Source organism: Jaculus jaculus, chromosome 8, assembly GCF_020740685.1.
Source record: "Jaculus jaculus isolate mJacJac1 chromosome 8, mJacJac1.mat.Y.cur, whole genome shotgun sequence".
Lineage (NCBI taxonomy): Eukaryota > Metazoa > Chordata > Mammalia > Rodentia > Dipodidae > Jaculus > Jaculus jaculus.
This window is the reverse complement of record NC_059109.1, coordinates 4,266,980-4,291,066: the sequence shown is the minus strand read 5'-3', so window position 1 is coordinate 4,291,066 and position 24,087 is coordinate 4,266,980. Positions and strand designations below refer to the sequence as shown.

Below are 24,087 nucleotides of genomic sequence, written 5' to 3'. Positions count from 1 at the left end.
CCACCATGCCTGGCTCAATTATTTTAAAAATTAGAAAATTGGGCATAGGGATGGGAGATGACTTGAAACTTGCCAACTCACACTTTTTGTGCCCACAAAAAGCCAGATGCGGGCTGGAGAGATTGCTTAGCAGTTAAGTGCTTGCCTGTGAAGCCTAAGGACCCTGGTTCGAGGCTCCATTCCCCAGGACCCACGTTAGCCAGATGCACAAAGGGGTGCACGCATCTGGAGTTCATTTACAGTGGCTGGAGACCCTGGCGTGCCCATTCTCTCTCTCTCTCTCTCTCTCTATCTGCCTCTTTGTCACTCTCAAATAAATAAATAAAAATAAACAACAACAACAACAAAAAAGCCAGATGCATACATTTGGACTTTATTTGTAGCTGGCCTTGAACTCATGGCAATCCGCCTGCCTCAGCCTCCAGAGTGTTGAGATTATAGGTGTGCGCCACCACCCCTGTTTTGGATTCAAGATTTCTACCCTTTGAATGTGGTTGTGTTTTTTTTGTCCCCGGAGGATGCTCAGAGAAGTTTAGAGTCCTGAGGTTGATGGGGGCTCCCGGGTGTAGAGAGGGGGCGCAGGCCTGTAAATGCTAAAGTTTGGGTCAGGGGTGACTTTAGGGTTGCAAGTCAAGATCTGGCTAAACAGAGTGCCCATCGCAGGGACAAGAGTCAGGTTGGGAGCACAGATAAGCTCCACTTCCTTTGATCTGCCTCCTGGACTCCAGGCCACAGGACAAACAGGCTGGCTCTATAATTACACCTTGTTTTGAACTTAGAAGGACGTTTCTCAACAGATCATTGGCATTAGTCACCAGATTCAATTTCATGTGAATTTCTGCTGCTTTCTAAAATTAAAATTAAATCCACTTTCAGAAGATGGAGTTTTCCCAGTGACCCCAGTTGGTTCTCGAAGCACGCCTGCATGTCTCTGAGAGGTTCGTTAACTTCTCCAAAGAACACAGCTGGTGTCTAGTAGAGTCACACCATCGACAAAGCACCTACTATGTGTCTGACATTTTCTTGTGTTCCTTTTAGTCTGTATGGAAGTGAGTGTCATTAAACACATGACCTCACCCCTCTGTAGATTTTAAAAAATGAAACTTTTTTTTTTTTTTTTTTTTTGGTTTTTCAAGGTAGTTACTCTGGCCCAGGCTGGCCTGGGATTCACTATGTAGTCTCAGGGTGGCCTTGAATTCATGGCAATCCTCCTACCTCTGCCTCCTGAGTGCTGGGATTAAAGCCATGCACCACCACGCCTGGCAAACTTTTTTTTTTTTTTTTTTTGTAAGACAGAGTCTGATTCTTGCCCAGGCTGACCTGAAACTCACTGTACCACCAGGCTACCCTTTGCAAGCAATGTCCTTAACCAGTGAGTCATCTCCCCAGCCCTATGCATAAATTTTTACTTTACTCATTTATTGCCCATTTTAGTTTTTTAATTCTTTCATTTTGATTTATTTGAGAGAGAAAGGAAGAAAGAGAGAGAATGGGCACACCAGGGCCCTCAGCCACTGCAAATGAACTCCAGACACATGCTCTACTTTGTGCATCTGGTTTACATGAGTGCTAAGGAATTAAACCTGGGTGATTTGGCTTTGCAGGCAAGTGCCTTAACTGTTAAGCCATCTCTCCAGTCCTTATTTTATTTTTAAGACAGGGTCCTTTTATGTAGACCAGGCTGACCTCAAACACCCAACAATCCTCCTGCCTCTCTGCCTCCTGAGTACAAAGCATCCCAGTTCAATTCTCCAGGACCCACTTTAGCCAGATGCACAAGGGGGCGCATACATCTGGAGTTTGTTTGCAGTGGCTGAAGGCCCTGGCGCACCCATTCTCACTCACTCACTCACTTACTCACTCTCCCTCTTTCTTTCTCTCTAGCTCTTTCTCTCTCTCAAATAAATAAACAAATAAATAAAATATATTTTTGCAAAAAAGGGTGGGGAGTTCAAGCTGGATGTGGTGGTGCATGCCTTTAATCCCAGCACTCAGGAGACAGAGGTAGAAAGGGTATCACCATGAGTTCGAGGCCACCCTGAGACTACATAGTGAATTTGAGGTCAGTCTGGGCTAGAGTGAGACCCTACCTTGAAAATCAAAAAATAAAATAAGATAAAATAAATAAGTGTTGCAGTCCGGTTTGCATTGCTGGTAGAAATCACCCAACCAAGAGCAGCTTGTGGGAAAAAGAGGTTTATTTTGGCTTACAGGCTCGAGGGGAAGCTTCACAATGGCAGGGGAAACCAATGGCATGAGCAGAAGGTGGACATCACCCTCTGGCCAACATAAGATGGACCACAGCAATAGGAGGGTGTGCCCAACACTGGCAAGGGGAAACTGGCTATAACACCCATAAGCCCGCCCCCAACAATACACTCTCTCCAGGAGGCGTTAATTCCCAAATCTCCATCAGCTGGGAACCTAGCATTCAGAACACCTAAGTTTATGGGGGACACCTGAATCAAACCACCACAATAAGTTTTATGAAAAATACAAATGAGTTACATTCATGGAATTATGAAAAACATAAGCCCAGGATCCTGTCCAGTCAATTTTTTTTTTTTTTTTTTTGAGGTAGGGTCTCACTCTGGGCCAGGCTTACCTGGAATTAACTCTGTAGTCTCAGGGTGGCCTTGAACTCATGGCGATCCTCCTACGTCTGCCTCCTGAATGCTGGGATTAAAAGCGTGCGCCCCCACGCCCGGCTATGTCCAGTCAATCTTATCTCACGGGGGACATGTTAAAGGGCACTGGCAAGGCAAAGTGCCTGGGTTTAGGGAGCTAGTTCCTCACCTGTCTTTTAGTCGTGGGGTGTCCCCTTCAGAGAACTGAGGGCCTGGATTGTCTACTCAGTGTGCGGGTCCCTAGGTCAGAGGGTCCCTGCAGGTGACAGGTGTTTCCAAGGGCCGTGAGGCCTCCACCCCAAGTAGCTGGGGTGGGGTGAAGCTCAGCTGAGATTAGCGGGGGGCGGGGAGGCCGGAGCCTCGGGGCGCGGAGCAAGGTGTGCTCAGAAGCAGGCGCCATGCCCCTGCAGAGCGAGACCCTCCGCGAGGTGTGGGCCTCCGACAGGTGAGAGCCCACGCTGCGCCCCCGCGCCCCAGGACCCGGAGCAGGGCAGGGAACCGGGGCGGAGGGAGACACCGACCGTCTGATTCTTTTCCACCCTCAGCGGGCTTGAGGAGGAGGGATCCAGCCTGGAGGTCCAGGGTCTCCCCAAGCAGGTAGGTCACCTCCCTTGCAGAGGAGACGCCAAGACGACCCACCTGTGTGCACGGGGTAGGGGGCTGCAGGGGCCGGGTCTCCCCACCGGGGTCTGCAGCTGTGTGCCTGAGAGGTTTGGGGCAGGAAAGGAGGGATTAAGGACATGGGGTACCCAAAGGGGTGTGAGGGGCTCTGAGTCTTGGAAGTGGCCACGATGCGTGTAAAGGGATTTTTTTTTTTTTTTGCTTGACACCCCAAGACTTCAATGAAGCATGGATTGGAGGGGGAGGATGGGGGTGAGGTAGGAATTATCATGGTTTCTTGTCTCTACTTATGGACGCTGTCAATAAAAAATTAAAAGGATGTGAGTTCGAGGCCACCCTGAGACTCCATAGTGAATTCCAGGTCAGCCTGGGCTAGAGTGAGACCCTACCTGGAAAAAAAAAAAAAAAAAAGTTAAAAGGAAAAGAAGAAAAAGGGGGGCCTTCAACGCCCCTGGGGATAATCCCAGGCTATTTCTGAAGGCTCAAGGAGATTAGAGGGGGATGGGAACCCTCGGGTCCCCTCTTTGTTTCTTCCCCCTTCCCTTACCCGCCCCCCCCCCATTCGTAGCGACCTGCCTTGGGACAGAAGTTGAAGAAGAAGAAATCTGACACCCCCAAGTCCCCGGGGTCCAAGCCCCGCAGAGCTGGAGGTGGGCTGGAGTACCGCAGCGGGGCCGGGATGCTGAGTGCGCGTCCTCCCGGGAGATGGGGGTGCGGGATGGAGGGCAGGGGCGGGGGATCGAGGGCAGGGGTGCGGGATGGAGGGCAGGGGCGGGGGATCGAGGGCAGGGGTGCGGGAGTGGGGGGCAGGGGGTGCGGGATGGAGGGCAGGGGTGGGGGATCGAGGGCAGGGGTGCGGGATGGAGGGCAGGGGCGGGGGATCGAGGGCAGGGGTGCGGGATGGAGGGCAGGGGCGGGGGATCGAGGGCAGGGGTGCGGGAGTGGGGGGCAGGGGGTGCGGGATGGAGGGCAGGGGTGGGGGATCGAGGGCAGGGGTGCGGGATGGAGGGCAGGGGCGGGGGATCGAGGGCAGGGGTGCGGGATGGAGGGCAGGGGCGGGGGATCGAGGGCAGGGGTGCGGGAGTGGGGGGCAGGGGGTGCGGGATGGAGGGCAGGGGTGGGGGATCGAGGGCAGGGGTGCGGGATGGAGGGCAGGGGTGGGGAGTGGGGGGCAGGGGGTGCGGGATGGAGGGCGGGGGTGGGGAATGGGGAGCAGGGTGCGGGATGGAGGGCAGGGGCGGGGGATCGAGGGCAGGGGGTGCGGGATGGAGGGCAGGGGTGCAGGATGGAGGGCAGGGGTGGGGGATGGAGGGCAGGGGTGGGGAATGGGGGCAGGGTTGCGGGCGGTAGGAAAGGTCCCGGCATCCCAGGGGAGGGATGGGGGCAGCGCCTGAACCCCACGTCTGGCCCAGCGGGACGCAGGAAGCCTCGTGGGGAGACCCCCGCCGCTGAGCCCACCTCCGAGGCCAACCCGGTCTACGCCAAGTTCCTGCGGGACCCCGAGGCTAAGAAGCGCGACCCCAGGGAAACCTTCCTGGTCGCTCGAGCCCCAGACGCTGGACACAGTGAGCGAGGCCAGAGGGTGCTGGGGAGCACAGGTGTCACCCCGCAATCCAAGAGCTCCGTGGATGCCGGGAAGGGAGGGTGACAGGGGAGACAGAAGGGTCTGCAGAGGGGTCCCAGAGTGGGCTGTGTCCCACCGCAGAACACTGCGCAGAAAGGAGCTGGAAGGACCCCTGGTCCAGAGGGAGGCCACCTTCCTCCTCTTCCCAGCAATCCGCCAGGGCTGGGGTCACTACGGGCCCCATTGGAGGATGTTCTACCCACAGAGGAGGAAGAGGGTGACCTGGATGAGGAAGATGAGGAGGAGGAGGAGGAAAAGAAAGAGAAAACCCCTCAGCCCATCAAGAAACCACTAAGGGAGAAGGAGAGAAAGACCAAGGCCCAGGGAGCAAAAGGTGGGCGCTGGGGGCGGGCAGGCAGGGGGGTAGAGGGAGTGCCACCAGGGGCACCAGGGGCGGGGAGGCTTCCTCACACAGAGGGATGAGCCCCCAAAGCCTTGTGAGAAAGGGTCTTCCTCTGACCCACTGATCACTTCTTCCCTCTTATGGGCCTTAAGGAGGATTAGTATGTGCACCCCTTGACAGAAACACACACACACACACTCACTCACACACACACGGCCCAGGTGCTCTTCCAAGAGAGGACTTTAGTTTTCTTTTCTTTTTTTTTTTTAATTATTTATTTATTTATTTGAAGCGACAGACACAGGGAGAAAGACAGATAGAGGGAGAGAGAGAGAATGGGCGCACCAGGGCTTCCAGCCTCTGCAAACGAACTCCAGACGCGTGCGCCCCCTTGTGCATCTGGCTAACGTGGGACATGGGGAACCGAGCCTCCAACCGGGGTCCTTAGGCTTCACAGGCAAGCGCGTAACTGCTAAGCCATCTCTCCAGCCCGAGGACTTTAGTTTTCATTGTGATTTAAAATTTAAAAAAAAAAAAAATTTTTTTGAGACAAGCCCAACAGACTGTCCTCCTTTTTTTATGAAAGGGAGGGAGAGCAAAAGAGAGAGAGAGAGAGAGAATTGGCACGGCAGAGCCTCCAGCCCCTGTAATCGAACTCCAGACATGTGTGCCCCCTTGTGTGCATGTGCGACCTTGCACGTGTGCATCACTGTGCATCTGGCTTATGTGGGACCTAGAGAGTCAAACATGGGTCCTCAGGCTTCACAGGCAAGAGCCTTAACCACTAAGTCACCTCTACAGTCCTTCCTTGTGATTTTAGTTTTGACTAAATATGAATTACTGTTATAGTACTTTTAAAATTATTTCATTTTATCATTATTTTTTTGTTTGGTTTTTTGAGGTAGGGTCTCATTCTAGCCCAGGCTGACCTGGAATTCACTATGGAATCTCAGGTGGCCTTGAACTCATGGCAGTCCTCCTACCTCTGCCTCCCAAGTGCTGGACTAAGGGTGTGTGTAACCATGCCCAGCTCTTTTTTATTATTTATTATTAACACTACCTCCAAAATCCAAAAAAGAAAAAAAAATGTTTGTCAAGGTAGGGTCTCCTTGCTCTAACCCAGGCTGACCTGTAATTCACTATGTAGTCTCAGGCTGGCCTTGAACTCACAGCGATCCTCCTACCTCTTCTCCCGAATGCTGGGACTCAAGGTGTGCACCACCACACCTGACCTGTTATAATTCTTATAAAATCTATTATGGTAGAAGGAAATCGAGGCAGGCATGGTGGGAAAGAGTGCTGGGAGTGGAGCCAGCAGTTCTGAACGAGACCAGGGGCGGAAGGGCCAACACGCACACATCCAATCGTTCATTCACTCACTTGTGTGGTACCTATCTGTTCATTAAGCTTCTATTTTTGTTTTTTTTTAATATTTTATTTATTTGTTTAATTTATTAGAGAGAGGCAGATAGAGAGAGAATGGGTGTGCCAGGGTCTCTAGCCACTGCAGACAAACTCCCAATGCATGCGCCACCTTGTGGCTTTGTGTGTGCGGTAGGGAATCAAATGGGTCTTTTGGCTTTGCCAGTTGCGCCTTAACTGCTAAACCGTATCTCCAGCATTTTGGTTTTTTTTTGAGGTAGGGTCTTACTCTAGTCCAGACTGACCTGGAATTCACTATATAGTCTCAGGCTGGCCTCAAACTCACAGCGATACTCCAACCTCTGCCTCTTGTGTGCTGGGATTAAAGGCATGTGTCACCACGCCCAGCAAGCTTTTTTTTTTTTTTTTTTTTTTTTTTTTTTTGGTTTTTTGAGGAAGGGTCTCACTCCAGCCCAAGCTGACCTAGAACTCACTATGGAGTCTCAGGATGGCCTCGAACTCACGTTGATATCCTCCTACCTCTGCCTCCCAGGTGCTGGGATTAAAGGCGTGCGCCACCACGCCCGGCTCAAGCCTCTATTTTTTTTAAAGATTTTTTTTTTTTTTTTTTTGAGGTAGGGTTTCACTCTAGCTCAGGCTGACCTGGACGAGTGCTGGGATTAAAACCGTGTGCCAACACGCCTGGCTATTTTCTTTAAGGAATTTGAAAAATATATTTAACTTAATTAATTTATTTGAGAGAGAGAGTAAAAGAGGTAGAGAGAGAGAGAATGGGAATACAGGGGCCTCTAGCCACAGCAAACAAACTGTAGAGAGAGAGTTTTAGACACATGCATTACTTTGTGCATCTGGCTTTAGGTGGGTGGGGTTGGGGAAATAAACGCCTGGGTCATCAGGCTTTGTAAGCAAGCATCTTAACTGCTGTGCCCTCTCTCCAGCCCTAAATAAATAACATAATTTATTTGATATATATGTAGAGAGAGAGATGGTTATATATATTATTTGATAGAGAGAGAAAGAGAGTGAGAGCGATAATGGGTACATGGGTGCGCCAGGGCCTCCAGCCACTGCAGATGAACTCCAGATGCACGCGCCACCTTGTGCATCTGGCTTACATGGGTCCTGAGAAATCAAACCTGGATTTTTTTGACTTTGCAGACAAACGCCTGAACCACTAAGCCATCTCTCCAGCCACCTAAGCTTCTATTTTTGTTGTTTGGCTTGTTTCTTTTTCTAAATATTTTATTTATTTATTTGAGAGAGAAAAAAGGCAGGTAGAATGAGAAAGAGAGAGAGAATGGGCGCACCAGGGCCTCCAGCCACTGCAGAAGAACTCCAGAGGCAGGTGCTACCTTGCACATCTGGCTTATGTGAATACTGGGGAATCAAACCTGGGTCCCTAGGCTTTGCAGGCAAGTGCCTTAAATGCTAAGCCATCCGTTGGCTTTTTTTTTTTTTTTTTTTTTTTTTTGTGGGTGTGTGTAACTACTAAGGACTGATCCCAGGGCCTGGTACATACCAGGCAAGCCCTCGACCCCTGAACTACCAGGGACGTTCCTAGGTTGGGACCAGTGACCAGTGCTTTTGTGGTCTCAGGAGGAATGAACACAAGACCACTAGAAGGCAAGCTTGGTGGCTCCTGACAGACAACCTTCCTGGAGACTGAGGCAGGATGGAGGGTTAAAAAGTGACCCTCAGACTTAGGGGGCTCCTTTCTTGCCTGACCCTCACCTCCTATCTCCCACTCCCAGGGGACCTGGGAAGCCCTGATCTCCCCCGGAAGCCCCTTAGAAGCAAGAAAAAAGAAGCAGGAGAGGGGACCAAGACAAGACAGGCAAAGAAGAAAGGTGAGTCAGGGAGGGAGGACCGGGGACCCCAAATGTGATGAGATTGCGACCCCTCTCACTTCCTCACTGCAGGGGAGGTGACAAAGCTATGAAAGAAGGGGGGACTCCCAATGTGATGGTATCGTGACCCCTCCGCTTCCTCACCACAGGGGCAGGAGAGGCCAGCAAAGAGCCCTCGGGAAGTCCAACCAGGGTAGGGAAGAAGATCCCGGCATCCATGTTTCTGGTTGGGGAAGGCAGCCCGGCTGAGAAGGCCGTGAAGAAAAAAGGTGGGTCCCTGGGGTCAGGAGGTGGTTCTGGAGAGGGGTGCTGGGAACCCAAACGTTGTGTGGGTGCAGTGCAAGGTGAGACATGGGTTTGAGGGTCAGACAACATGGGGCATCTTGATTTCCCTGCTCCGAATGCTGTGTAGGTCCAGGCCAATGTCTTAGCTTTTCTGAGACTCTGGCTGTAACATGCAAAGTTGACCTTTTTGTTTATATTTTATTTATTTATGAGAGAGAGAGGGGGGAAAATAAAAAAAGCCGGGTGTGGTGGCGCACGCCTTTAGTCCCAGCACTTGGGAGGAAGAGGTAGGAGGATCGCTGTGAGTTCGAGGCCACCCTGAGATTGCATAGTGAATTCCAGGTCAGCCTGGGCTAGAGTGAGACCCTACCTCCTGCCTCAAAAAACCAAAAAAAAAAAAAAAAGAAGCAGGTAGCTATATAGCCAGAGGGGGTTGGGGGAATGGACATGCCAGATCCTCCAGCCACTGCAAATGAACTCCAGATGCAAGTGCCACTTTATGCATCCGGCTTACATGGATACTGGAGAATTGAACCTGGGTCCTCAGTCTTTGCAGACAAGTGCCTTAACTAAGCCATCTCTCCAGCCCCAAAGTTGACGTGTGTGTGTGTGTGTGTGTGTGTGTGTATGTGTGTGTGTGTATGGAGGGACCAAGGAAGACCTGGGTGTTAGAAACACCTGGCCAGCTAAGGTGAGGAGTCCACAGCCTTTCCCCTTCCATGCTCAGCTGTCCCCAAGGGCTCAGAGGAAGAGAGGAAGGACGAGGAGGAAGAGGAGGAAGAGGAGGAGGAAGAGGCATCTTCGGTGACCAAGAACAGCAACCAGAAAGGCAAAGCAAAGAAAAAAGGCAAAAAGGTTGTGACCCCCAGGGGCAGGTGGCTGGGTCCCCGCGCTTGGTCATGACCCCCAGGGGCAGGTGGCTGGGTCCCTGCGCTTGGTCGTGAGCCCCAGGGGCAGGTGGCTGGGTCCCCGCACTTGGATGACTGGCCTCAGAGCCTTGTGGGCCTGGGCTCCTGAGGGTTAGGGCCATCACTCTTCCCTCTGTGACAGAGTGCAAAGGCAAAATTCACCATGTTTATGGGAACACAGCCTTCTGGTATAGAGATCTCCCTTCTGCAATGTAACCATCAGTCGCTACTGGAATGTTCCCACAGCTCCCTCTTGAAGAGACACTTGTTAATACACCAGAGAAATGCAGCACACAGACAGAGGGACACTTTTAGTTTTGTTTTAACATTAGTGTATTTTATATATTTTGTAAGCATTTTTAATTTTATTTATTTACTTTGGTTTTTCAAGGTAGGGTCTCGCTCTCTAGCCCAGGCTGACTTGGAATTCACTATATGATCTTAGGGTGACCTCCAACTCACAGCAACCCACCTACCTTTGCCTCCCAAGTGTTGGGATTAAAGGCATGTGCCACCATGCCCAGCTCCCAGCTAACATTTTAATTTAATTTAATTTATTTATTTGAGAGAGGAAGAGTCATACAGAGGGAGAGCAGGGGGTGGGGGAGGAGAATGGGTGCACCAGGACTTCCACCACTGCAAACAAGCTCCAGATGTATGCACCATCTTGTGCATCTGGATGACGTGGCTCCTGGGGAATCAAACCTGGGTCCTTTGGCTTTGCGGGAAAGCACCTTAACCACTAAGCCATATCTCTAGCCCACTTTTAGTTATTTTTAATTAATTTATTTATTTGGTTGCTTTTTAAAAAAAATTATTTATTCATTTGCATGGAGAAGAGAGAGAAAATGGGTGTACCAGGGCCTCCAGCCACTGCAAACAAACTCCAGATGTGCACACCACCTTGTGCATCTGATTTTTGTGGGTCCTGGGGAATCAAGCCAGGGTTGTTAAGTTTTTCAGGCAAGCACCTTGACCACCACTGAGCCATCTCTCCAGCCCTATTTGGTTTATTTGAGACAAGGTCTTACTATGTAGCCTAGGCTGGCCTGGAACTCAAGATTCACCTGCCTCTGCCTCCTGATTGCTGGGATCACAGGCGTGAGCCACCTGGCTCCCAAAGGGCATATATTACACTCCTGAGTGAAGTGAGGAGCCAGTAGTCAGCTAAGTGGACCAGCTATTAAAATACTTGCACTTCACGACTCCAAATTCACCACCTAGATCCTCCAATACCCCTACAACTGAGCAGTTAGTCAACCCCCACCCAGCCGCCACAGCTCAGTGGGATGAGTGCTTGCCTAGTACCCATGAAGCCCTGGGTTTGATCCCAGGCATGAGCCGGGTGTGGTGTCGAGCACCTATGATCCCAGCGCTTGGGAGGTGAAGGCGGACAGGCTGCCCGAGGGTCTCCCTGGCTCTCCCTAACCTGCCTCCCACCAGTGTCCATTCAGACCGGGCATTCTCCATGGGCAGGACGCGCTGCTAAGTATTTTGAATATTGTCCCTATCCACAAACAGGACTGGGCACCAACACACCCGAGCTGGTGTGAGAAGGACAGGGAGGCCCGGCTGAAACAGGTTCCCAGCAGCAGAGCAGGGTGCAAGGACAGGCGCTGGCCCGAGCCCTATGGGTTTGTTAGTTACTGCGGGAGCGCCAGGCACGGGAGACTGATTCACACTAACCAAGATCACCCGACGCTGGTGTATACACTGAACCATCAGTTTGTTATCTCTCAGGAGGGCCAGACTTCAACACAGTTGGCCCTTGAAATTCCCAGTTGTGGAAGAGTTTGTATAAGCTCTGGTTCCCCACCCCCCCATCACATTCCAAACATAGTCTTGTATTTCCTAAGTTTCTTCAGGAGCAGGCTAGAGTGGACGAGATGGTCATTTGTCCCTTGACCGAGGCCCTGGGGCTGTCCCTTACCTCACACACAGTGACAAACTACCCCCGGCAATAATGGTGGACCCACAGGCTCACAGCCGGCTTCGAAGCCTCCAGCACTGCAAAGTTCCCCAGCCCGGCAGGCCTTTCTCTCCTGATGGGCTTCCACGAATCCCTGCGCTCCTCCTGTGAGATAGGACGCCAGGGCAAAGGGCAGTGGCTCTGCGATCAGACGGGGCTGTGGTGGTCACCCTGGGGTCCACCTTAAGCAAAGTGTTATGAGGAAATTCTCAAAGAGCAAGAGCAAGTCTATTCAAGTATTTGTGGGTCAGTTGTATCTTGCTATGTAACAAGTCACCCCAAAACTTCAAACAAATGTGTAGTCCTATCCAGTTTCTGAGGCTCAGAAATCTAGTAACAGGGAAGGGAGAGAGCTCACAGAGTAAGCTGCTTGCTGTGCAAACATAAGGACCTTAGTTCAATCCCTGAACCCATGTAAAAATAGACAGGGAGGGGCTGGAGAGATGGCTTAACAGTTAAGGCACTTGCCTTCAAAGCCAAAGGACCCAGGTTCGACTCCCCAGTAAACACGTAAGCACAAGGCGTACCCATTCTCTTACTGTCTGTCTCCTCTCTCCCACTCTCTCCCCTTGCAAATAAATAGGTTAAAAAAAAAAAAAGTAGTCAGGGAGACTGGTGTGGTGGTGCACGTCTTTAATCCCAGCATTTAGAAGGCAGAAGTAGGAGTATTGCAGTGAGTTTGAGGCCAGCCTGGAGCTACATAGCGAGAGTTCCAGGCCAGCCGGGACTAAAGTGAGACCCCACCCCAGAAAAGCAAAACAAAACAAAAGAGTAACCAGGGGCTGGGAGATGGCTCAGTAGTTAAAAGTGCTTACCTGCAAAGCCTAAAATGGCCTAGGTTCAATTCCCCAGTACCCCTATGAAGCCAGATGCACTAGTGGCACATGTGTCTGGAGATTGTTTGTAGCAGCAAGAGGCCCTGGAATGCTCACTCTCTTTCTCTCCTCTCCCAATCAGTAAATATTGGGCTGGAGAGATGGCTCAGAGGTTAAGTCACTGGCCTGCAAAGCCTAATGACCTGGGTTTGATTCCCCAGTATCCATGAAAGGTCAGATGCATAAAGTGGCACATGTGCCTGGAGTTCATTTGCAGTGGGTAGAGGCCCTGGTGAGCCCATTCTCACCCTCTCTCTCTCAATCTCTCTCTTCTCTCTCTGCCTACAAATAAATAAATAAATAAAATTTAAAAAGTAAATAAGCATTTTAAAAATTAATCACGTGACCAGGTATGGTGGTGCACGCCTTTAATCCCAGCATTTGGGAGGCAGAGGTAGAAGGATCACTGTGAGTTTGAGGCCACCCTGAGACTCCATAGTGAATTCCAGGTCAGCCTGAGCTAGAATGAAACCCTACCTTGAAAAACCAAAACAATTAAAATTAATCTCTCTTGCTGGAGTGGTGGTACACGCCTTTAATCCCAGTACTCAGGAGATTGCTGTGAGCTGGAGGCCACTCTGAGACTACGTAGTGAATTTCAGGTCAGCCTGGGCTACAGTAAGACCCTACCTCAAAAATAAAATAACAACAAGAAAAAGAAAGAAAGAGAGAAAAAGTAGCTAGGCATGAGATCGTAATCTCAGCACTGAGGAGGCAGAGACAGGTGGATCCCTGGGGCTCTGCTGGTCAAATAGACTAGCCTACTTGGCGAGTCCCAGGCCAGTGAGTGAACCTGTGTCAAGAGATCCTGTGTCACCCGGTGTGGCGGCTCACGCCTTTAGTCCCAGCACTCAGGAGGATCTCGTGAGTTGGAGGTTGTAGAGTAAATTCCAGGTCAGCCTGGGCGAGAATGAGACCCTACCTTGAAAACACAAATAAAACAAAACAAAACAAGTCAAATGTAGTAGACCCAGGATTTAAACTCCGACTGCCTGGGCTCTTGGCCCCAAGCTAAACAGTCATAATAAATGAGAGTTCCCATGCCTGCTGGGAATGTGAGGGCTGGAGGGGGCCCAGCTTCCAGGCCCCCCAGCACTGGAGCCGGCTCTGTTCTCCCTACAGAAAGCGGTGAGTGGTGGTCTGCCCTGCACAGGACAGGGGCCTGCAGAGTGGGAGGTCCCAGCTGATGCACTCTCCCCGCTCCCAACCCACGTAGAAAGAGGAGAGAGCCCCGTCTCCACCCGTGGAGGTGGGTGAACCCCGGGAATTCGTGTTGCAACCAGCGCCCCAGGGCCGGGCAGTGCGCTGCCGGCTAACGAGGGACAAGAAGGGCATGGACCGCGGCATGTACCCGACCTACTTCCTGCACCTGGACACCGAGAAGAAGGTGGGCAGAGGGGGCGCTGGGGCCAGCCCGGGGCCCCTGGACAACCCACCGCATCCCTCTTTTCACCCTTCCGGCCCCCCTTTTTCCCAGGTGTTCCTCCTGGCCGGCAGGAAGCGCAAACGCAGCAAGACGGCCAACTACCTCATCTCCAGCGACCCCACCAACCTGTCCCGGGGTGGAGAGAATTTCATAGGAAAACTGAGGTGGGGGCTGGGCCGAACCCTTACATCTCTGTCCCCAGCGCAGGGCTTCTCACACTGACATGCATGGACCACCTGGGGATCTGGCTAAGATGGCTCCATGGGCTTTGGGGTTCTGCATGTCTGAACCCCCCACCTCCCCTTCTCTCGGGGTGTGCCCAGTGTGGTCCGAGGTCCTGGCCTCGAGCAGGATCCCAGAGAATTATCTTGGCTGTGGTTTTCAAAGGCACTCAGTGGCTACTGGGAAAAGGTTTACTGTAGGGCGTGGTGGCACATGTCTGTAATTCCAGCGCTTGGGAGGTGGAGGCCCAAGGATTTGGAGTTCATGGTCATCCATGGCCATAGGAGATATCTGAGACCCTGTCCAAAACTTGAAAAGAGACTGTGAGTTCCAGGTCAGCCTGGGTTATAGTGGGACTTTGCCTCAAACAAACAAAACCAGAAGAAATAGTTACTGATGAATGAACTAAGACAACATGACTTCCCACACATTTCAGCTAATTCTCGGCTTTTTCACCCCTTCCTTTCTTCTTCCTTTCTTCATTCTTTCTTCCTTTTTCTTTTTCTTTTGTTCCTTTTTTTTTTTTTTGAGCCAGGGACTCATTCTAGCCAGGCTGATCTGAAATTCACTATGTAGTCTCAGAGCGACCGCAAACTCAATAGAGATCCTCCTACCTCTGCCTCCTGAGTGCTGGAATTAAAGGCGTGCACCACCATGCCCTACTGCAGCATCTCAGCTAAGTCTGAGAGAATGATTAGCAGTGAGGCCTTACTTATCTTATGTATTTAACAAAGTTTATCTAGGGTCTACCCATGCACAAGCGTCATTCTAAACAACTTCCCAGTAGCAAAGTCTTACAAACCAAATGAGGGGAGGACTGGCTATGCCTGTTTTACAAGTGGAAAGTTGAGATCTCAGAGAGTTTAGGGAACTTGCTTAAGGCTACCCAGCTTGGAGGAGATAGAGCTGAGATATGAATGTTTTATTTATTTAATTAGATTTTTTAAAAAAAAGTAGGGTCTCAGTCTAGCCCAGGCTGACCTGGAATTCATTTTGTAGTCTCAGGCTGGCCTCAAACTCATGGTGATCCTCCTACTTCTGCCTCCCAAGTGCTGGGATTAAAGGTGTGAGCCGCCTCACCCAGCAAGATTTTGTTTGTGAAACTGGGGATTGAACCTAGGGCCTCAGGCATGCCAAGCAAATGCTCTACCACTGAGCTCTATCCCCAGTCCTTGTTTAAATGTTTTAAAAGACACAGGTTTTAAAAAGACCTTGGGAGAGGGGACCAGGCTGGAAAGACGGCTCAGCATTTAAAAGTCCTTGCTTACAGAGCTTGTTGACAGGTTCAATCCATACCCCCAGGCCCCCACCATACACACAAAAAGACCTCCCAGGCTGGGTGTGAAAGTTCACACCTTTAATCCCAGCATCTGGGAGGTGGCGGTAGGAGGACTGTTGGGAGCTCCAGGCCACCCTAGGCTACAGCATGAGCTCTCAGGTAAGCACGACTACAATGCCTGAAAACAAAATAACACACACACACACCAGACCTCCCAAGCCAGGTATAGTGGTATACACCTGTAATCCCAGCAATTCAGAACAACTCGGATGGCTGAGGTAAGAAGATGGAGAGTTCAAGGGCAGCCTGCGCTACCCAGGCAGACCTGAGCTGCACAGCATTTAGGAGGCAGGATCAATGTGAGTTCCGGGCCACCCCGAGACTACATAGTGGATTCCAGGTCAGCCTGGACTAGAGTGAGACCCTACCTCGAAAAACTCTAGCCCAGGCTGAGCTGGAATTCACTATGTAGTCTCAGGGTGGCCTCAAACTCATAGTGATCCTTTTACCTCCTGAGTACTGGTATTAAAGGTGTATACTACCATACTTGGCAAGAATTTAAAACAAAAATTATTTTCAAGGTACAGTCTCACTCTAGCCCAATTCCAATTCACTATGGAGTCTCAGGGTGGCCTCAAACTCACAGCAGTCCTCCTACCTCTGCCTCCTGAGTGCTGGGATTAAAGGCGTGTGCCACCATACCTGGCAAGAATAATTTTTAAAAATATTATTTTTTATTTGAGAAGTGATTGAGAATGAGTGTGCCAAGGCCTCCAGCCACTGCAAATGAACTCCAGATGCGTGTGCCACCTTGTGCAACTGGCTTTACATGGGTCCTGGGGAATTGAATTTGGGTCCTTTGGCTTTGCAGGCAAGTGCCTAAACCACTAAGCCATCTCTCCAGCCCCTCAATAATTTTTTTCAATATTTAATACTTATTTATTTGAGAGAGATAGAGGGAAAGAAGAAGCTAGACAGAGAAACAATGGGCACATCAGGGCCTTCAGCCACTGCAAACAAAGTCCAGACGCATGTGCTACCTTGAACATCTAGCTTACGTGGGTCCTGGAGAATTGAACCTGGGTCCTTAGGCTTTGCAGGCTAAACCATCTCTCTAGCCCAAGAATAATTTTTAAAGACCTCCTCCCCAGTAGCAAGGGAAGGGAAGCCTGGATCAGGGGACTTGGTTTCCTTAATCCCAAATAATCCTCACTGGCTCTCAGAACTGCCAGGCTGTGGGAAGGGCCTTGGGGTGAGACATGGTGCCTTTTACCCTGGCTCAGCTCCTCCCCACCTACAGGTCTAACCTCCTGGGGAATCGCTTCACGGTCTTCGACAATGGGCAAAACCCGCAACGGGGCGGTGGAGGCGCGGACGTGACCAGCCTGCGCCAGGAGCTGGCAGCAGTGATCTATGTGAGAGGCCCACTGTCCCCTACACCAGGCCCTCTCCGGGTAGGACACCCACTAACACACATCTCCCACTCAGGAAACCAACGTGCTGGGCTTCCGAGGGCCCCGACGCATGACCATCATCATTCCGGGCATGAGCTCCGACAACGAGAGGGTCCCCATCCGGCCGCGAAATGTGAGCCCTGAGCTTCCTGACCCTGTCCCCAGAAGGCCCCGCTCCCTGTGCCCCCACTGCAGGGAATTTGGCTGACCCTGTCACGTCCCCTTAGCATGATCACCTCAGATTCATTCTAGCCACTCCTGGAATGAACTCGGGTTTCGCGTCATTGACTTCAGTTGCTTGTGGTTACATCAAATCATGTCTTCAAGCCAGACGTGGTGATGGCATGCCTGAACCCAGCCCTCGGGAGGCTGAGGCAGGAGTATGACGTGGTGATGGCATGCCTGAACCCCAGCCCTTGGGAGGCTGAGGCAGGAGTATGACGTGGTGATGGCATGCCTGAACCCAGCCCTCGGGAGGCTGAGGCAGGAGTATGACGTGGTGATGGCATGCCTGAACCCCAGCCCTTGGGAGGCTGAGGCAGGAGTATTTGGAGTGCAAGGCCGACCTCAGCTCATAGCGAGTTCAAAGCCAGCCTGGCCTACACGAGACTCTCTCAAACAAACGTTGTGCATCTTGGCACAGAGCTGGCATGCTGGTGGGCAGAGACAGATAGCAGACAGTAATTGATAAATGGGAAAACGGTGGGGCATGATAGGAGGTGGTAAGTGCCATGGGGAAAGGATGTGGAACACAGGGAGGAAGCTGACAAGTAGATCATGCAGGTTTCAGTATCAAATGTGGTGGACAGCCGGGCGTGGTGGAGCACACCTTTAATCCCAGCACTTGGGGGGGTGGAGGTAAGAGGTTCTCTGTGAGTTCCAGGCCACTCTGAGACTACATAGTGAATTCCAGGTCAGCCTGGGCTAGAGTGAGACTCTGCCTTTAAAACCAAAAAAAAAAAAAAAAAAAAAAAAGAGAGAGAGAGAGAGATTGATGGCTCATCAGTTAAGGTGCTTGTCTCCAAAGCCTAAGGACCCTGGTTTGACTCCCCAGCACCCATGGAAAGCCCGATGCACAAAGTGGTACATGCATCTAGACATCATTGTAATGGCTGGAGGACCTGCTGTACCCATTCTGTCTTCTACCTCTCTATGCTTACAAATAAATCAGTAAAATATACATTACAAATAAAAAGAAAGTGATAGAGGAAGACTCCCTTGATGTCTGCCTCTGGCCTCCACATGCATGTACTCGCCACACAACGGAAGAAAAGAAATGTTCTACTCTCTAGGCTCCACAGAAGTCAGATGCACAGTGATGCAAGCCCGCAAGGTCGCCCATGCCCACAAGGGGCAGGCGTGTATCTGGAGTTCAATTGCAGTCGCTGGAGGCCCTGGCATGCCAATTTTCTCCCTCTCCTTCTCTCTCTCTCTCTCTCTCTCTCTCTCTCTCTCTCTGTGTGTGTCTCTCTCTCTCACACACACACACACACACACACACACACACACACACACACAGAGAGAGAGAGAGAAAGGCCAGTCTGTTACAGAAAGAAAGGAAAGAAGGAAGGAAGGAGGGCTGGGGTTCTGGGAATCAAGGAGAAAGGAAGGGAAGAGCAGAGAAAAGAAAGGAAAGGAAAGGAAAAGGAAAGAAAAGGAAGGCAGGGTGTAGTATTGCACACCTTTAATCCCAGCACTTGGGAGGCAGAAGGAGGATCGCCATGAGTTCGCGGCCACCCTGAGACTACATACTGAATTTCACGTCAGTCTGGGCTAGACTGAGACCCTACCTGGGAGGGGGGGGAATGTGCCTATGGAGGACTTTGAAAGGAAGAAGGTAGCTCTGTGAGATAGTGCTCTCCTCAGCATTCTCTCCCGAGTTTACTCGTCACCTGTTCTGTTCGCAGTTTAGGGTGTGTCACCTGGTCCAAGAAGCTTTCCTACCTCCCATCTGACTCCGGCAACACTTCACTCTCACTGGCCCGCCATTGCACTGGAAGGGACAGACTTAGATACTGTCCACAGTGGTGGTATGCTATCAACATCGCTGTGCCTCAGTTTCCCTCACAACGGGCTGAATAATTTAGAGCAGTCTGGAACAGCCCAAGTATCTGGTAAAGAGTGGAAAGTTGGGCTGGGGAAATGGCTTAGCAGTTAAGGCATTTGCCTGAGAAGCCTAAGGATCCTGGTTTGATTCTCCAGGACCCATGTAAGCCAGATGCACAAGGGGGGCACATGTGTCTGGAGTTTGTTTGCAGTGGCTGGAGGCCCTGGCACGCCCATTCTCTCTTTATCTCTATTTACCTCTTTCTCTCTCTCTCAAATAAATAAGTAAATTTTTTTTTTTTTTTTTAAAGAGTGGAAAGCCGGACATGGTGGTGCACGCCTTTAATCTCAGCACTTGGGAGGCAGAGGTAGGAGGATCGCTGAGAGTTCGAGGCCACCCTGAGACTACATAGTGAATTCCAGGTCAGCCTGAGCCAGAGTGAGACCCTACCTCGAAAAACAAAAACAAAAACAAAAACAAACAAACAAACAAAAAAAAGAGTGGAAAGTGGGTTAGAGAGCTGGTTTAGCATTTAATGCACTTGCCTGCAAAGCCTAAGGACTCAGCTTCAATTCCTCAGCACACACATAAGACAGATATACATGGTGGCACATGTATCTGGAGTTTGTTTGCTACTGGCTAGAGGTCCTGGTGTGCTCATTTTCTCTCTTTCTTTCTCTAATAAATAAATAAAAATGTCAAAAAAATTTTTTTCAAGGTAGTGTTTCACTCTAGTCCAGGCTGTGCTATAATTCAGTATGTAGTCTCAGAGTGGCCTCAGACTCACAGTGATTCTCCTACCTCTGCCTCCCAAATCCTGGGATTAAAGGCATGCGCCACTGCACCTGACAAAGTATTTATTTTTTAAAAGCAGAAAGTAAAAAAAAAAAAAAAAAAAAATTTGAGATAGGATTTCATGTATCCCAGGCTGCTTTGAATTTACTAGGTAGCCGAGGATGACCTTGAACTTCTGATCCTCCTGCCTTCACCTGTCAAATACGGGTGCCACCACGCCTGGTTTCTGTGTTCTGGGAATCAAACACAGGTCTTGTGCCTGCTAGCCAAGCCCCTACAGTATTCTGACCACTGCCGCGTTGAGTTGGACTCTTGGTTCTGACTGAAGCTAGACAACGGCCCATGTGTGTTTATTCCAGGCCTAGAAGGGACAACTATGGGGCCCACAGAACCCCCAAAGGCCAGCCTCCAGGCCGGTGCCCCTTGGCTCAGCCTGGCGTCTGATGACATTGTAGCTTTTCCTTCCCTGGAAGGATGTGTGAGCAGCTGACAGGGATATTACTTTTCATTGTAAATGAGTAAAGTGACATCAGTCTCCTAGGAGCATGGGACATGCCAATCATCCATCTCTGAAATCCAGGACTCACCCGGCCAACAAGGCCGAGGAGCAGAGGCCAGGAGTGACAGAGCCCATGGGCATGCTCCCTCCTCTGCCAGGCCACACTCACCTCCCAACCGGAGTACAAACCCAACTATCACTTCTCATTTCTTTCTTTCTGGTTTTTGTTTGCTTGTTTGTTTTTTGTTTTGTTTTTTTCAAGGTAGGGTCTCACTCTAGCTCAGGCTTACCTGGTATTCACTATGTAGTCTCAGGGTGGCCTCGAACTCACTGTGATCCTCCTACCTCTGCCTCCCAAGTGCTGGGATTAACTGCATGACCACCACACCGGCTTCTGATTCTTCTTCTTCTTCTTCTTCTTCTTCATCATCATCATCATCATCATTATTTTGGTTTTTCCAGGTAGGTTTCGTTCTAGCCCAGGCTAATCTGGAATTTACTATGTAGTCTTAGGGTGACCTTGAACTCATGGCAATTCTCCTACCTCTGCCTCCCAAGTGCTGGGATTAACAGTGTGTGCCACCATGCCTGGCTATTATTATTTTTTTTTTTCAATTTATTTGAGAGAGACAGAGAAAGTGGCAGAGAGAGAGGGGGGGAGGGAGAATGGGTGCTCCAGGGCCTTTAGCTACTGCAGATGAACCCAGAGGCATGTGCCCTTTTGTGCATATGTGCGACATTGGCGCTTACATCACTGTGTGTCTGGCTTATGTGGGACTTGGAGATTTGAACATGCATTCTTAGGTTTCACAGACGAGCGCCTTAACTGGTAAACGATCTCTCCAGCCCTTATTTATTTATTTTTGTTTTTTTGAGGTAGGGTCTCACTCTAGCCCAGGCAAGCTCTTATTTTAAAAAATATTTTATTTATTTTTATCTACTTGAGAGAGGGTGACATATATATTTAGAGAGAATGGGTGCACCAGGACCTCTAGACACTGCAAACAAACTCCAGACACATATACCACCTTGTACATCTGGCTTACATGGGTACTGGAATCAAACCTGGGTCCTTAGGCTTCACAGGCAAGCACCTTAATTGCTAAAAAATCTCTCCAGTCCTCATTTTCTTACCTTTTTTTCTTTTTTTCCTGGAGATAGGGTCTTGCTCTAGCCCAGGCTGACCTGGGATTCACTATGTAGTTTCAGGGTGGCCTCGAACTCATGGTGATCTTCCTACCTCTGCCTCCCGAGTGCTAAAATTAAAGGCATGCACCACCACACCCGGAAATTATTTATGAGAGAGAGAGACAGAGACAGACAGAGAAAGAATGGCACCAGGGCTTCTAGCCACTGCAAATGAACTCCAAATGCATTTGCTGCTTTGGGCATCTGGCTTTACATGAGTATTGGGGAATCAAACCCAGGTCCTTAGACTTTGCAGGCATGTGTCCTAACCACTGAACCATCTCTTCAGCCTCTAGACACACTTTTGATCACTGTCTCCTGTTCATTTCCCAAGCCTAACTGGGAGCTCTTGGAAGGTTCTAGAATATGAATGGCATAGAGCCCCCGATGGATGCCAGCTGCCACTTTCCATCCTGCAGCCTTCCACTGGGCTGTCTGTTCCTCAGAAAAATCCCATTCTCACTGAGCCTAGGACCCGAAGGTGCCAGGTCTGCCAGACACCTCCTGTGCACAGTCTAGGCTGAATGCCACCCAGATCCTGCCCTCCACCCTGTCAATCCTGAATGATCTTGGCCACCTACAACTGTCCTCTCTTGGGCACCCCAGGCCAGCGATGGGCTGTTGGTACGCTGGCAAAACAAGACGATGGAAAATCTCATTGAACTACATAACAAGCCACCCGTCTGGAATGAAGACAGTGGCTCCTACACCCTCAACTTCCAGGGCCGGGTCACCCAGGCCTCAGTGAAGAACTTCCAGATCGTGCATGCGGATGACGGTGAGTATCTGAGCCTGGCCAAGCTGCTCCAGGCCTCCCCAGGCCCAGCTCCTTCGGGCCCTTTCCCTACACACACTAACTTCATCCTTGAACCAGACCATCCAGCAAGGTCATCTTCTGACGGGCCTTGACACCAGGCTGGTGGGGCAAGGACTCAGATACTCCAAGCAGAAGTGTTAGGGTTCCAGGTTCTTGTTCTCGCATTGACCAGAGCCCTTGGGTAGTTGCTGGGATGTTCCTGATGGCACTGTGAGGGAGGTGTGAGGTGCTGGGGTGTGAAAACCATGTGTCTTGTGGGTGCTGGACCCAAGGTCACACAACTTGTAAGAGGTAGAATTAGAACCCTTATTATTACTGTTTTTTTGAGGTGGAGTCTCACTCTAGCCCAGGCTGACCTGGCACCCATTCTGTAGTCCCAGGCTGGCCTTAAATTCACACTATGCTCCTATCTCTGCCTCCTGAGTGCTGAGACTAAAGGCGTGTGCCACCATGCCCCAGTAAGATCAAACATTTCTTTTCTTTTTTTGTGTGGGGGCTCTTTTCTTTTTAAAATTATTTTTATTTATTTATTAGACTGAGAGAGAGAGAGAGAAAGGCAGATTTAAATATATAGAGAGAATGGGCATGTCAGGGCCTCCAGCAGCTGCAAACGAACTCAAGAAGCCTGTGCCACCTTGTGCATCTGGCTTAGGGGTGGGTCCTGGGGAATTGCATGGAAGTGCCTTAACCACTAAGCCATTTCTCCAGCTCCCCCTCCTTTTATTTTTTATATTTTGAGGTAGGGTCTCTAGCCCAGGCTGTCCTGGAATTCACCGTGTAGTCTCAGGACGGCCTCAAACTCATGGTGATCCTCCTACTTCTGCCTCCCCAGTGACCAGAGCACATGTGAAAATGCCCTTCACCCAGGCTTGGAAGAGAGGTCCCCACCAGGGTTCTCTCCCAAAGAAGTCTGGATCCTTGCTTGCAGGGTTGGGTTAATACTGGGCAGCCCCCCCAGTCCCATGCTGTGTCCCTGGGATGCACCCCTCTCGCTTAGCAGGACAGAGGAATGGGGCCAAAAGACACCTGAGAAGTTGAAACTGAAGGGTTCTAGCTTGGGCAAGTTTGACAGGGTCCTGTATTGTTTGATTAAGGATCTGATGTGGCCAGGCCCTGGGCGGCTGCAGATAAGCTAGGGCCTCTGCCCTGGGGACTTGCAGTGACAGACCAGTACAGGTGGGGCTGGATGACTGAGATAGGGAGGGGGAGATGGCCTGAGGCTGGCTGGGGGTTGGGACTCTTTGGGAGCAAGGGGAAAGCCCCCCCACCCATGTTGAGGGAGTTTCTCTGGGACCACCCGACGCGGTCTGTGTCCACAGCTGACTACATCGTGCTCCAGTTCGGCCGTGTGGCGGAGGACGCCTTCACGCTGGACTACCGATACCCACTGTGCGCCCTGCAAGCCTTCGCCATCGCTCTCTCCAGTTTCGATGGGAAGCTGGCCTGCGAGTGACCCCATGGCCCCTCTGCGCCAGGACAGGTTTCTGTGGAAGGTGGCAGGGTCCCTCCTCCACAGCCCCCACCGAGAGCTCCTAGCTGTTTGTGTTGGTTGGCGTGGGGGGGAGTGTTCACCACTTCACTGCTTCTCGGTGACCTCCGTGCGCCGCCACCCCCAGCCTGGCACTGGCCGAGGCCGAGGAGCTCAGACGGGCGGCTCGAAAGGAGATGAAGAACATCTGGTTTGGGAGCTGCGCATCTGGCCGCTGCCCACCTCGCCCCCCCCCCACGTCCCAGTCACTTCCTGTCCTGGAGCCGCAGTTAGTAGTTCGAAGCCCCTCCGGGCCCCTTGCTGGATGCGGGGGGGGGGGGTGGTCTCCGGAGCTGGGGGCGGTGGCTCTTAGTAGGATGGAGGTGGTGATGGGAAACGGGGTCCGAGGA

General features: G+C 51.0%; 1 protein-coding gene across 1 annotated transcript; it reads left to right on the top strand.

The window, feature by feature from the left end:
• The first annotated feature begins 3,025 nt into the window (after window positions 1–3,025).
• Window positions 3,026–23,662, top strand: Tulp1 (TUB like protein 1). Its single transcript, XM_045156082.1, has 14 exons — window positions 3,026–3,072; window positions 3,173–3,224; window positions 3,817–3,898; window positions 4,661–4,830; window positions 5,062–5,206; window positions 8,350–8,445; window positions 8,595–8,714; window positions 9,458–9,588; window positions 13,699–13,869; window positions 13,960–14,072; window positions 16,710–16,824; window positions 16,898–16,996; window positions 21,999–22,170; window positions 23,529–23,662. The coding sequence occupies exons 1-14, from the start codon at window positions 3,026–3,028 to the stop codon at window positions 23,660–23,662; spliced, it is 1,647 nt and encodes a 548-aa protein (XP_045012017.1).
• Window positions 23,663–24,087: the final 425 nt, after the last annotated feature.

What these genes read in the sequence shown, in the direction of transcription:
- Tulp1 (XM_045156082.1), top strand. Translation starts at nt 3,026, where the DNA reads ATGCCCCTGCAGAGCGAGACCCTCCGCGAGGTGTGGGCCTCCGACAG. An exon ending in CAAGCCCCGCAGAGCTGGAG is followed by an intron (nt 3,899 to 4,660) that starts GTGGGCTGGAGT and finishes CGTCTGGCCCAG; the next exon opens with CGGGACGCAGGAAGCCTCGT. An exon ending in AATTTCATAGGAAAACTGAG is followed by an intron (nt 14,073 to 16,709) that starts GTGGGGGCTGGG and finishes CCCCACCTACAG; the next exon opens with GTCTAACCTCCTGGGGAATC.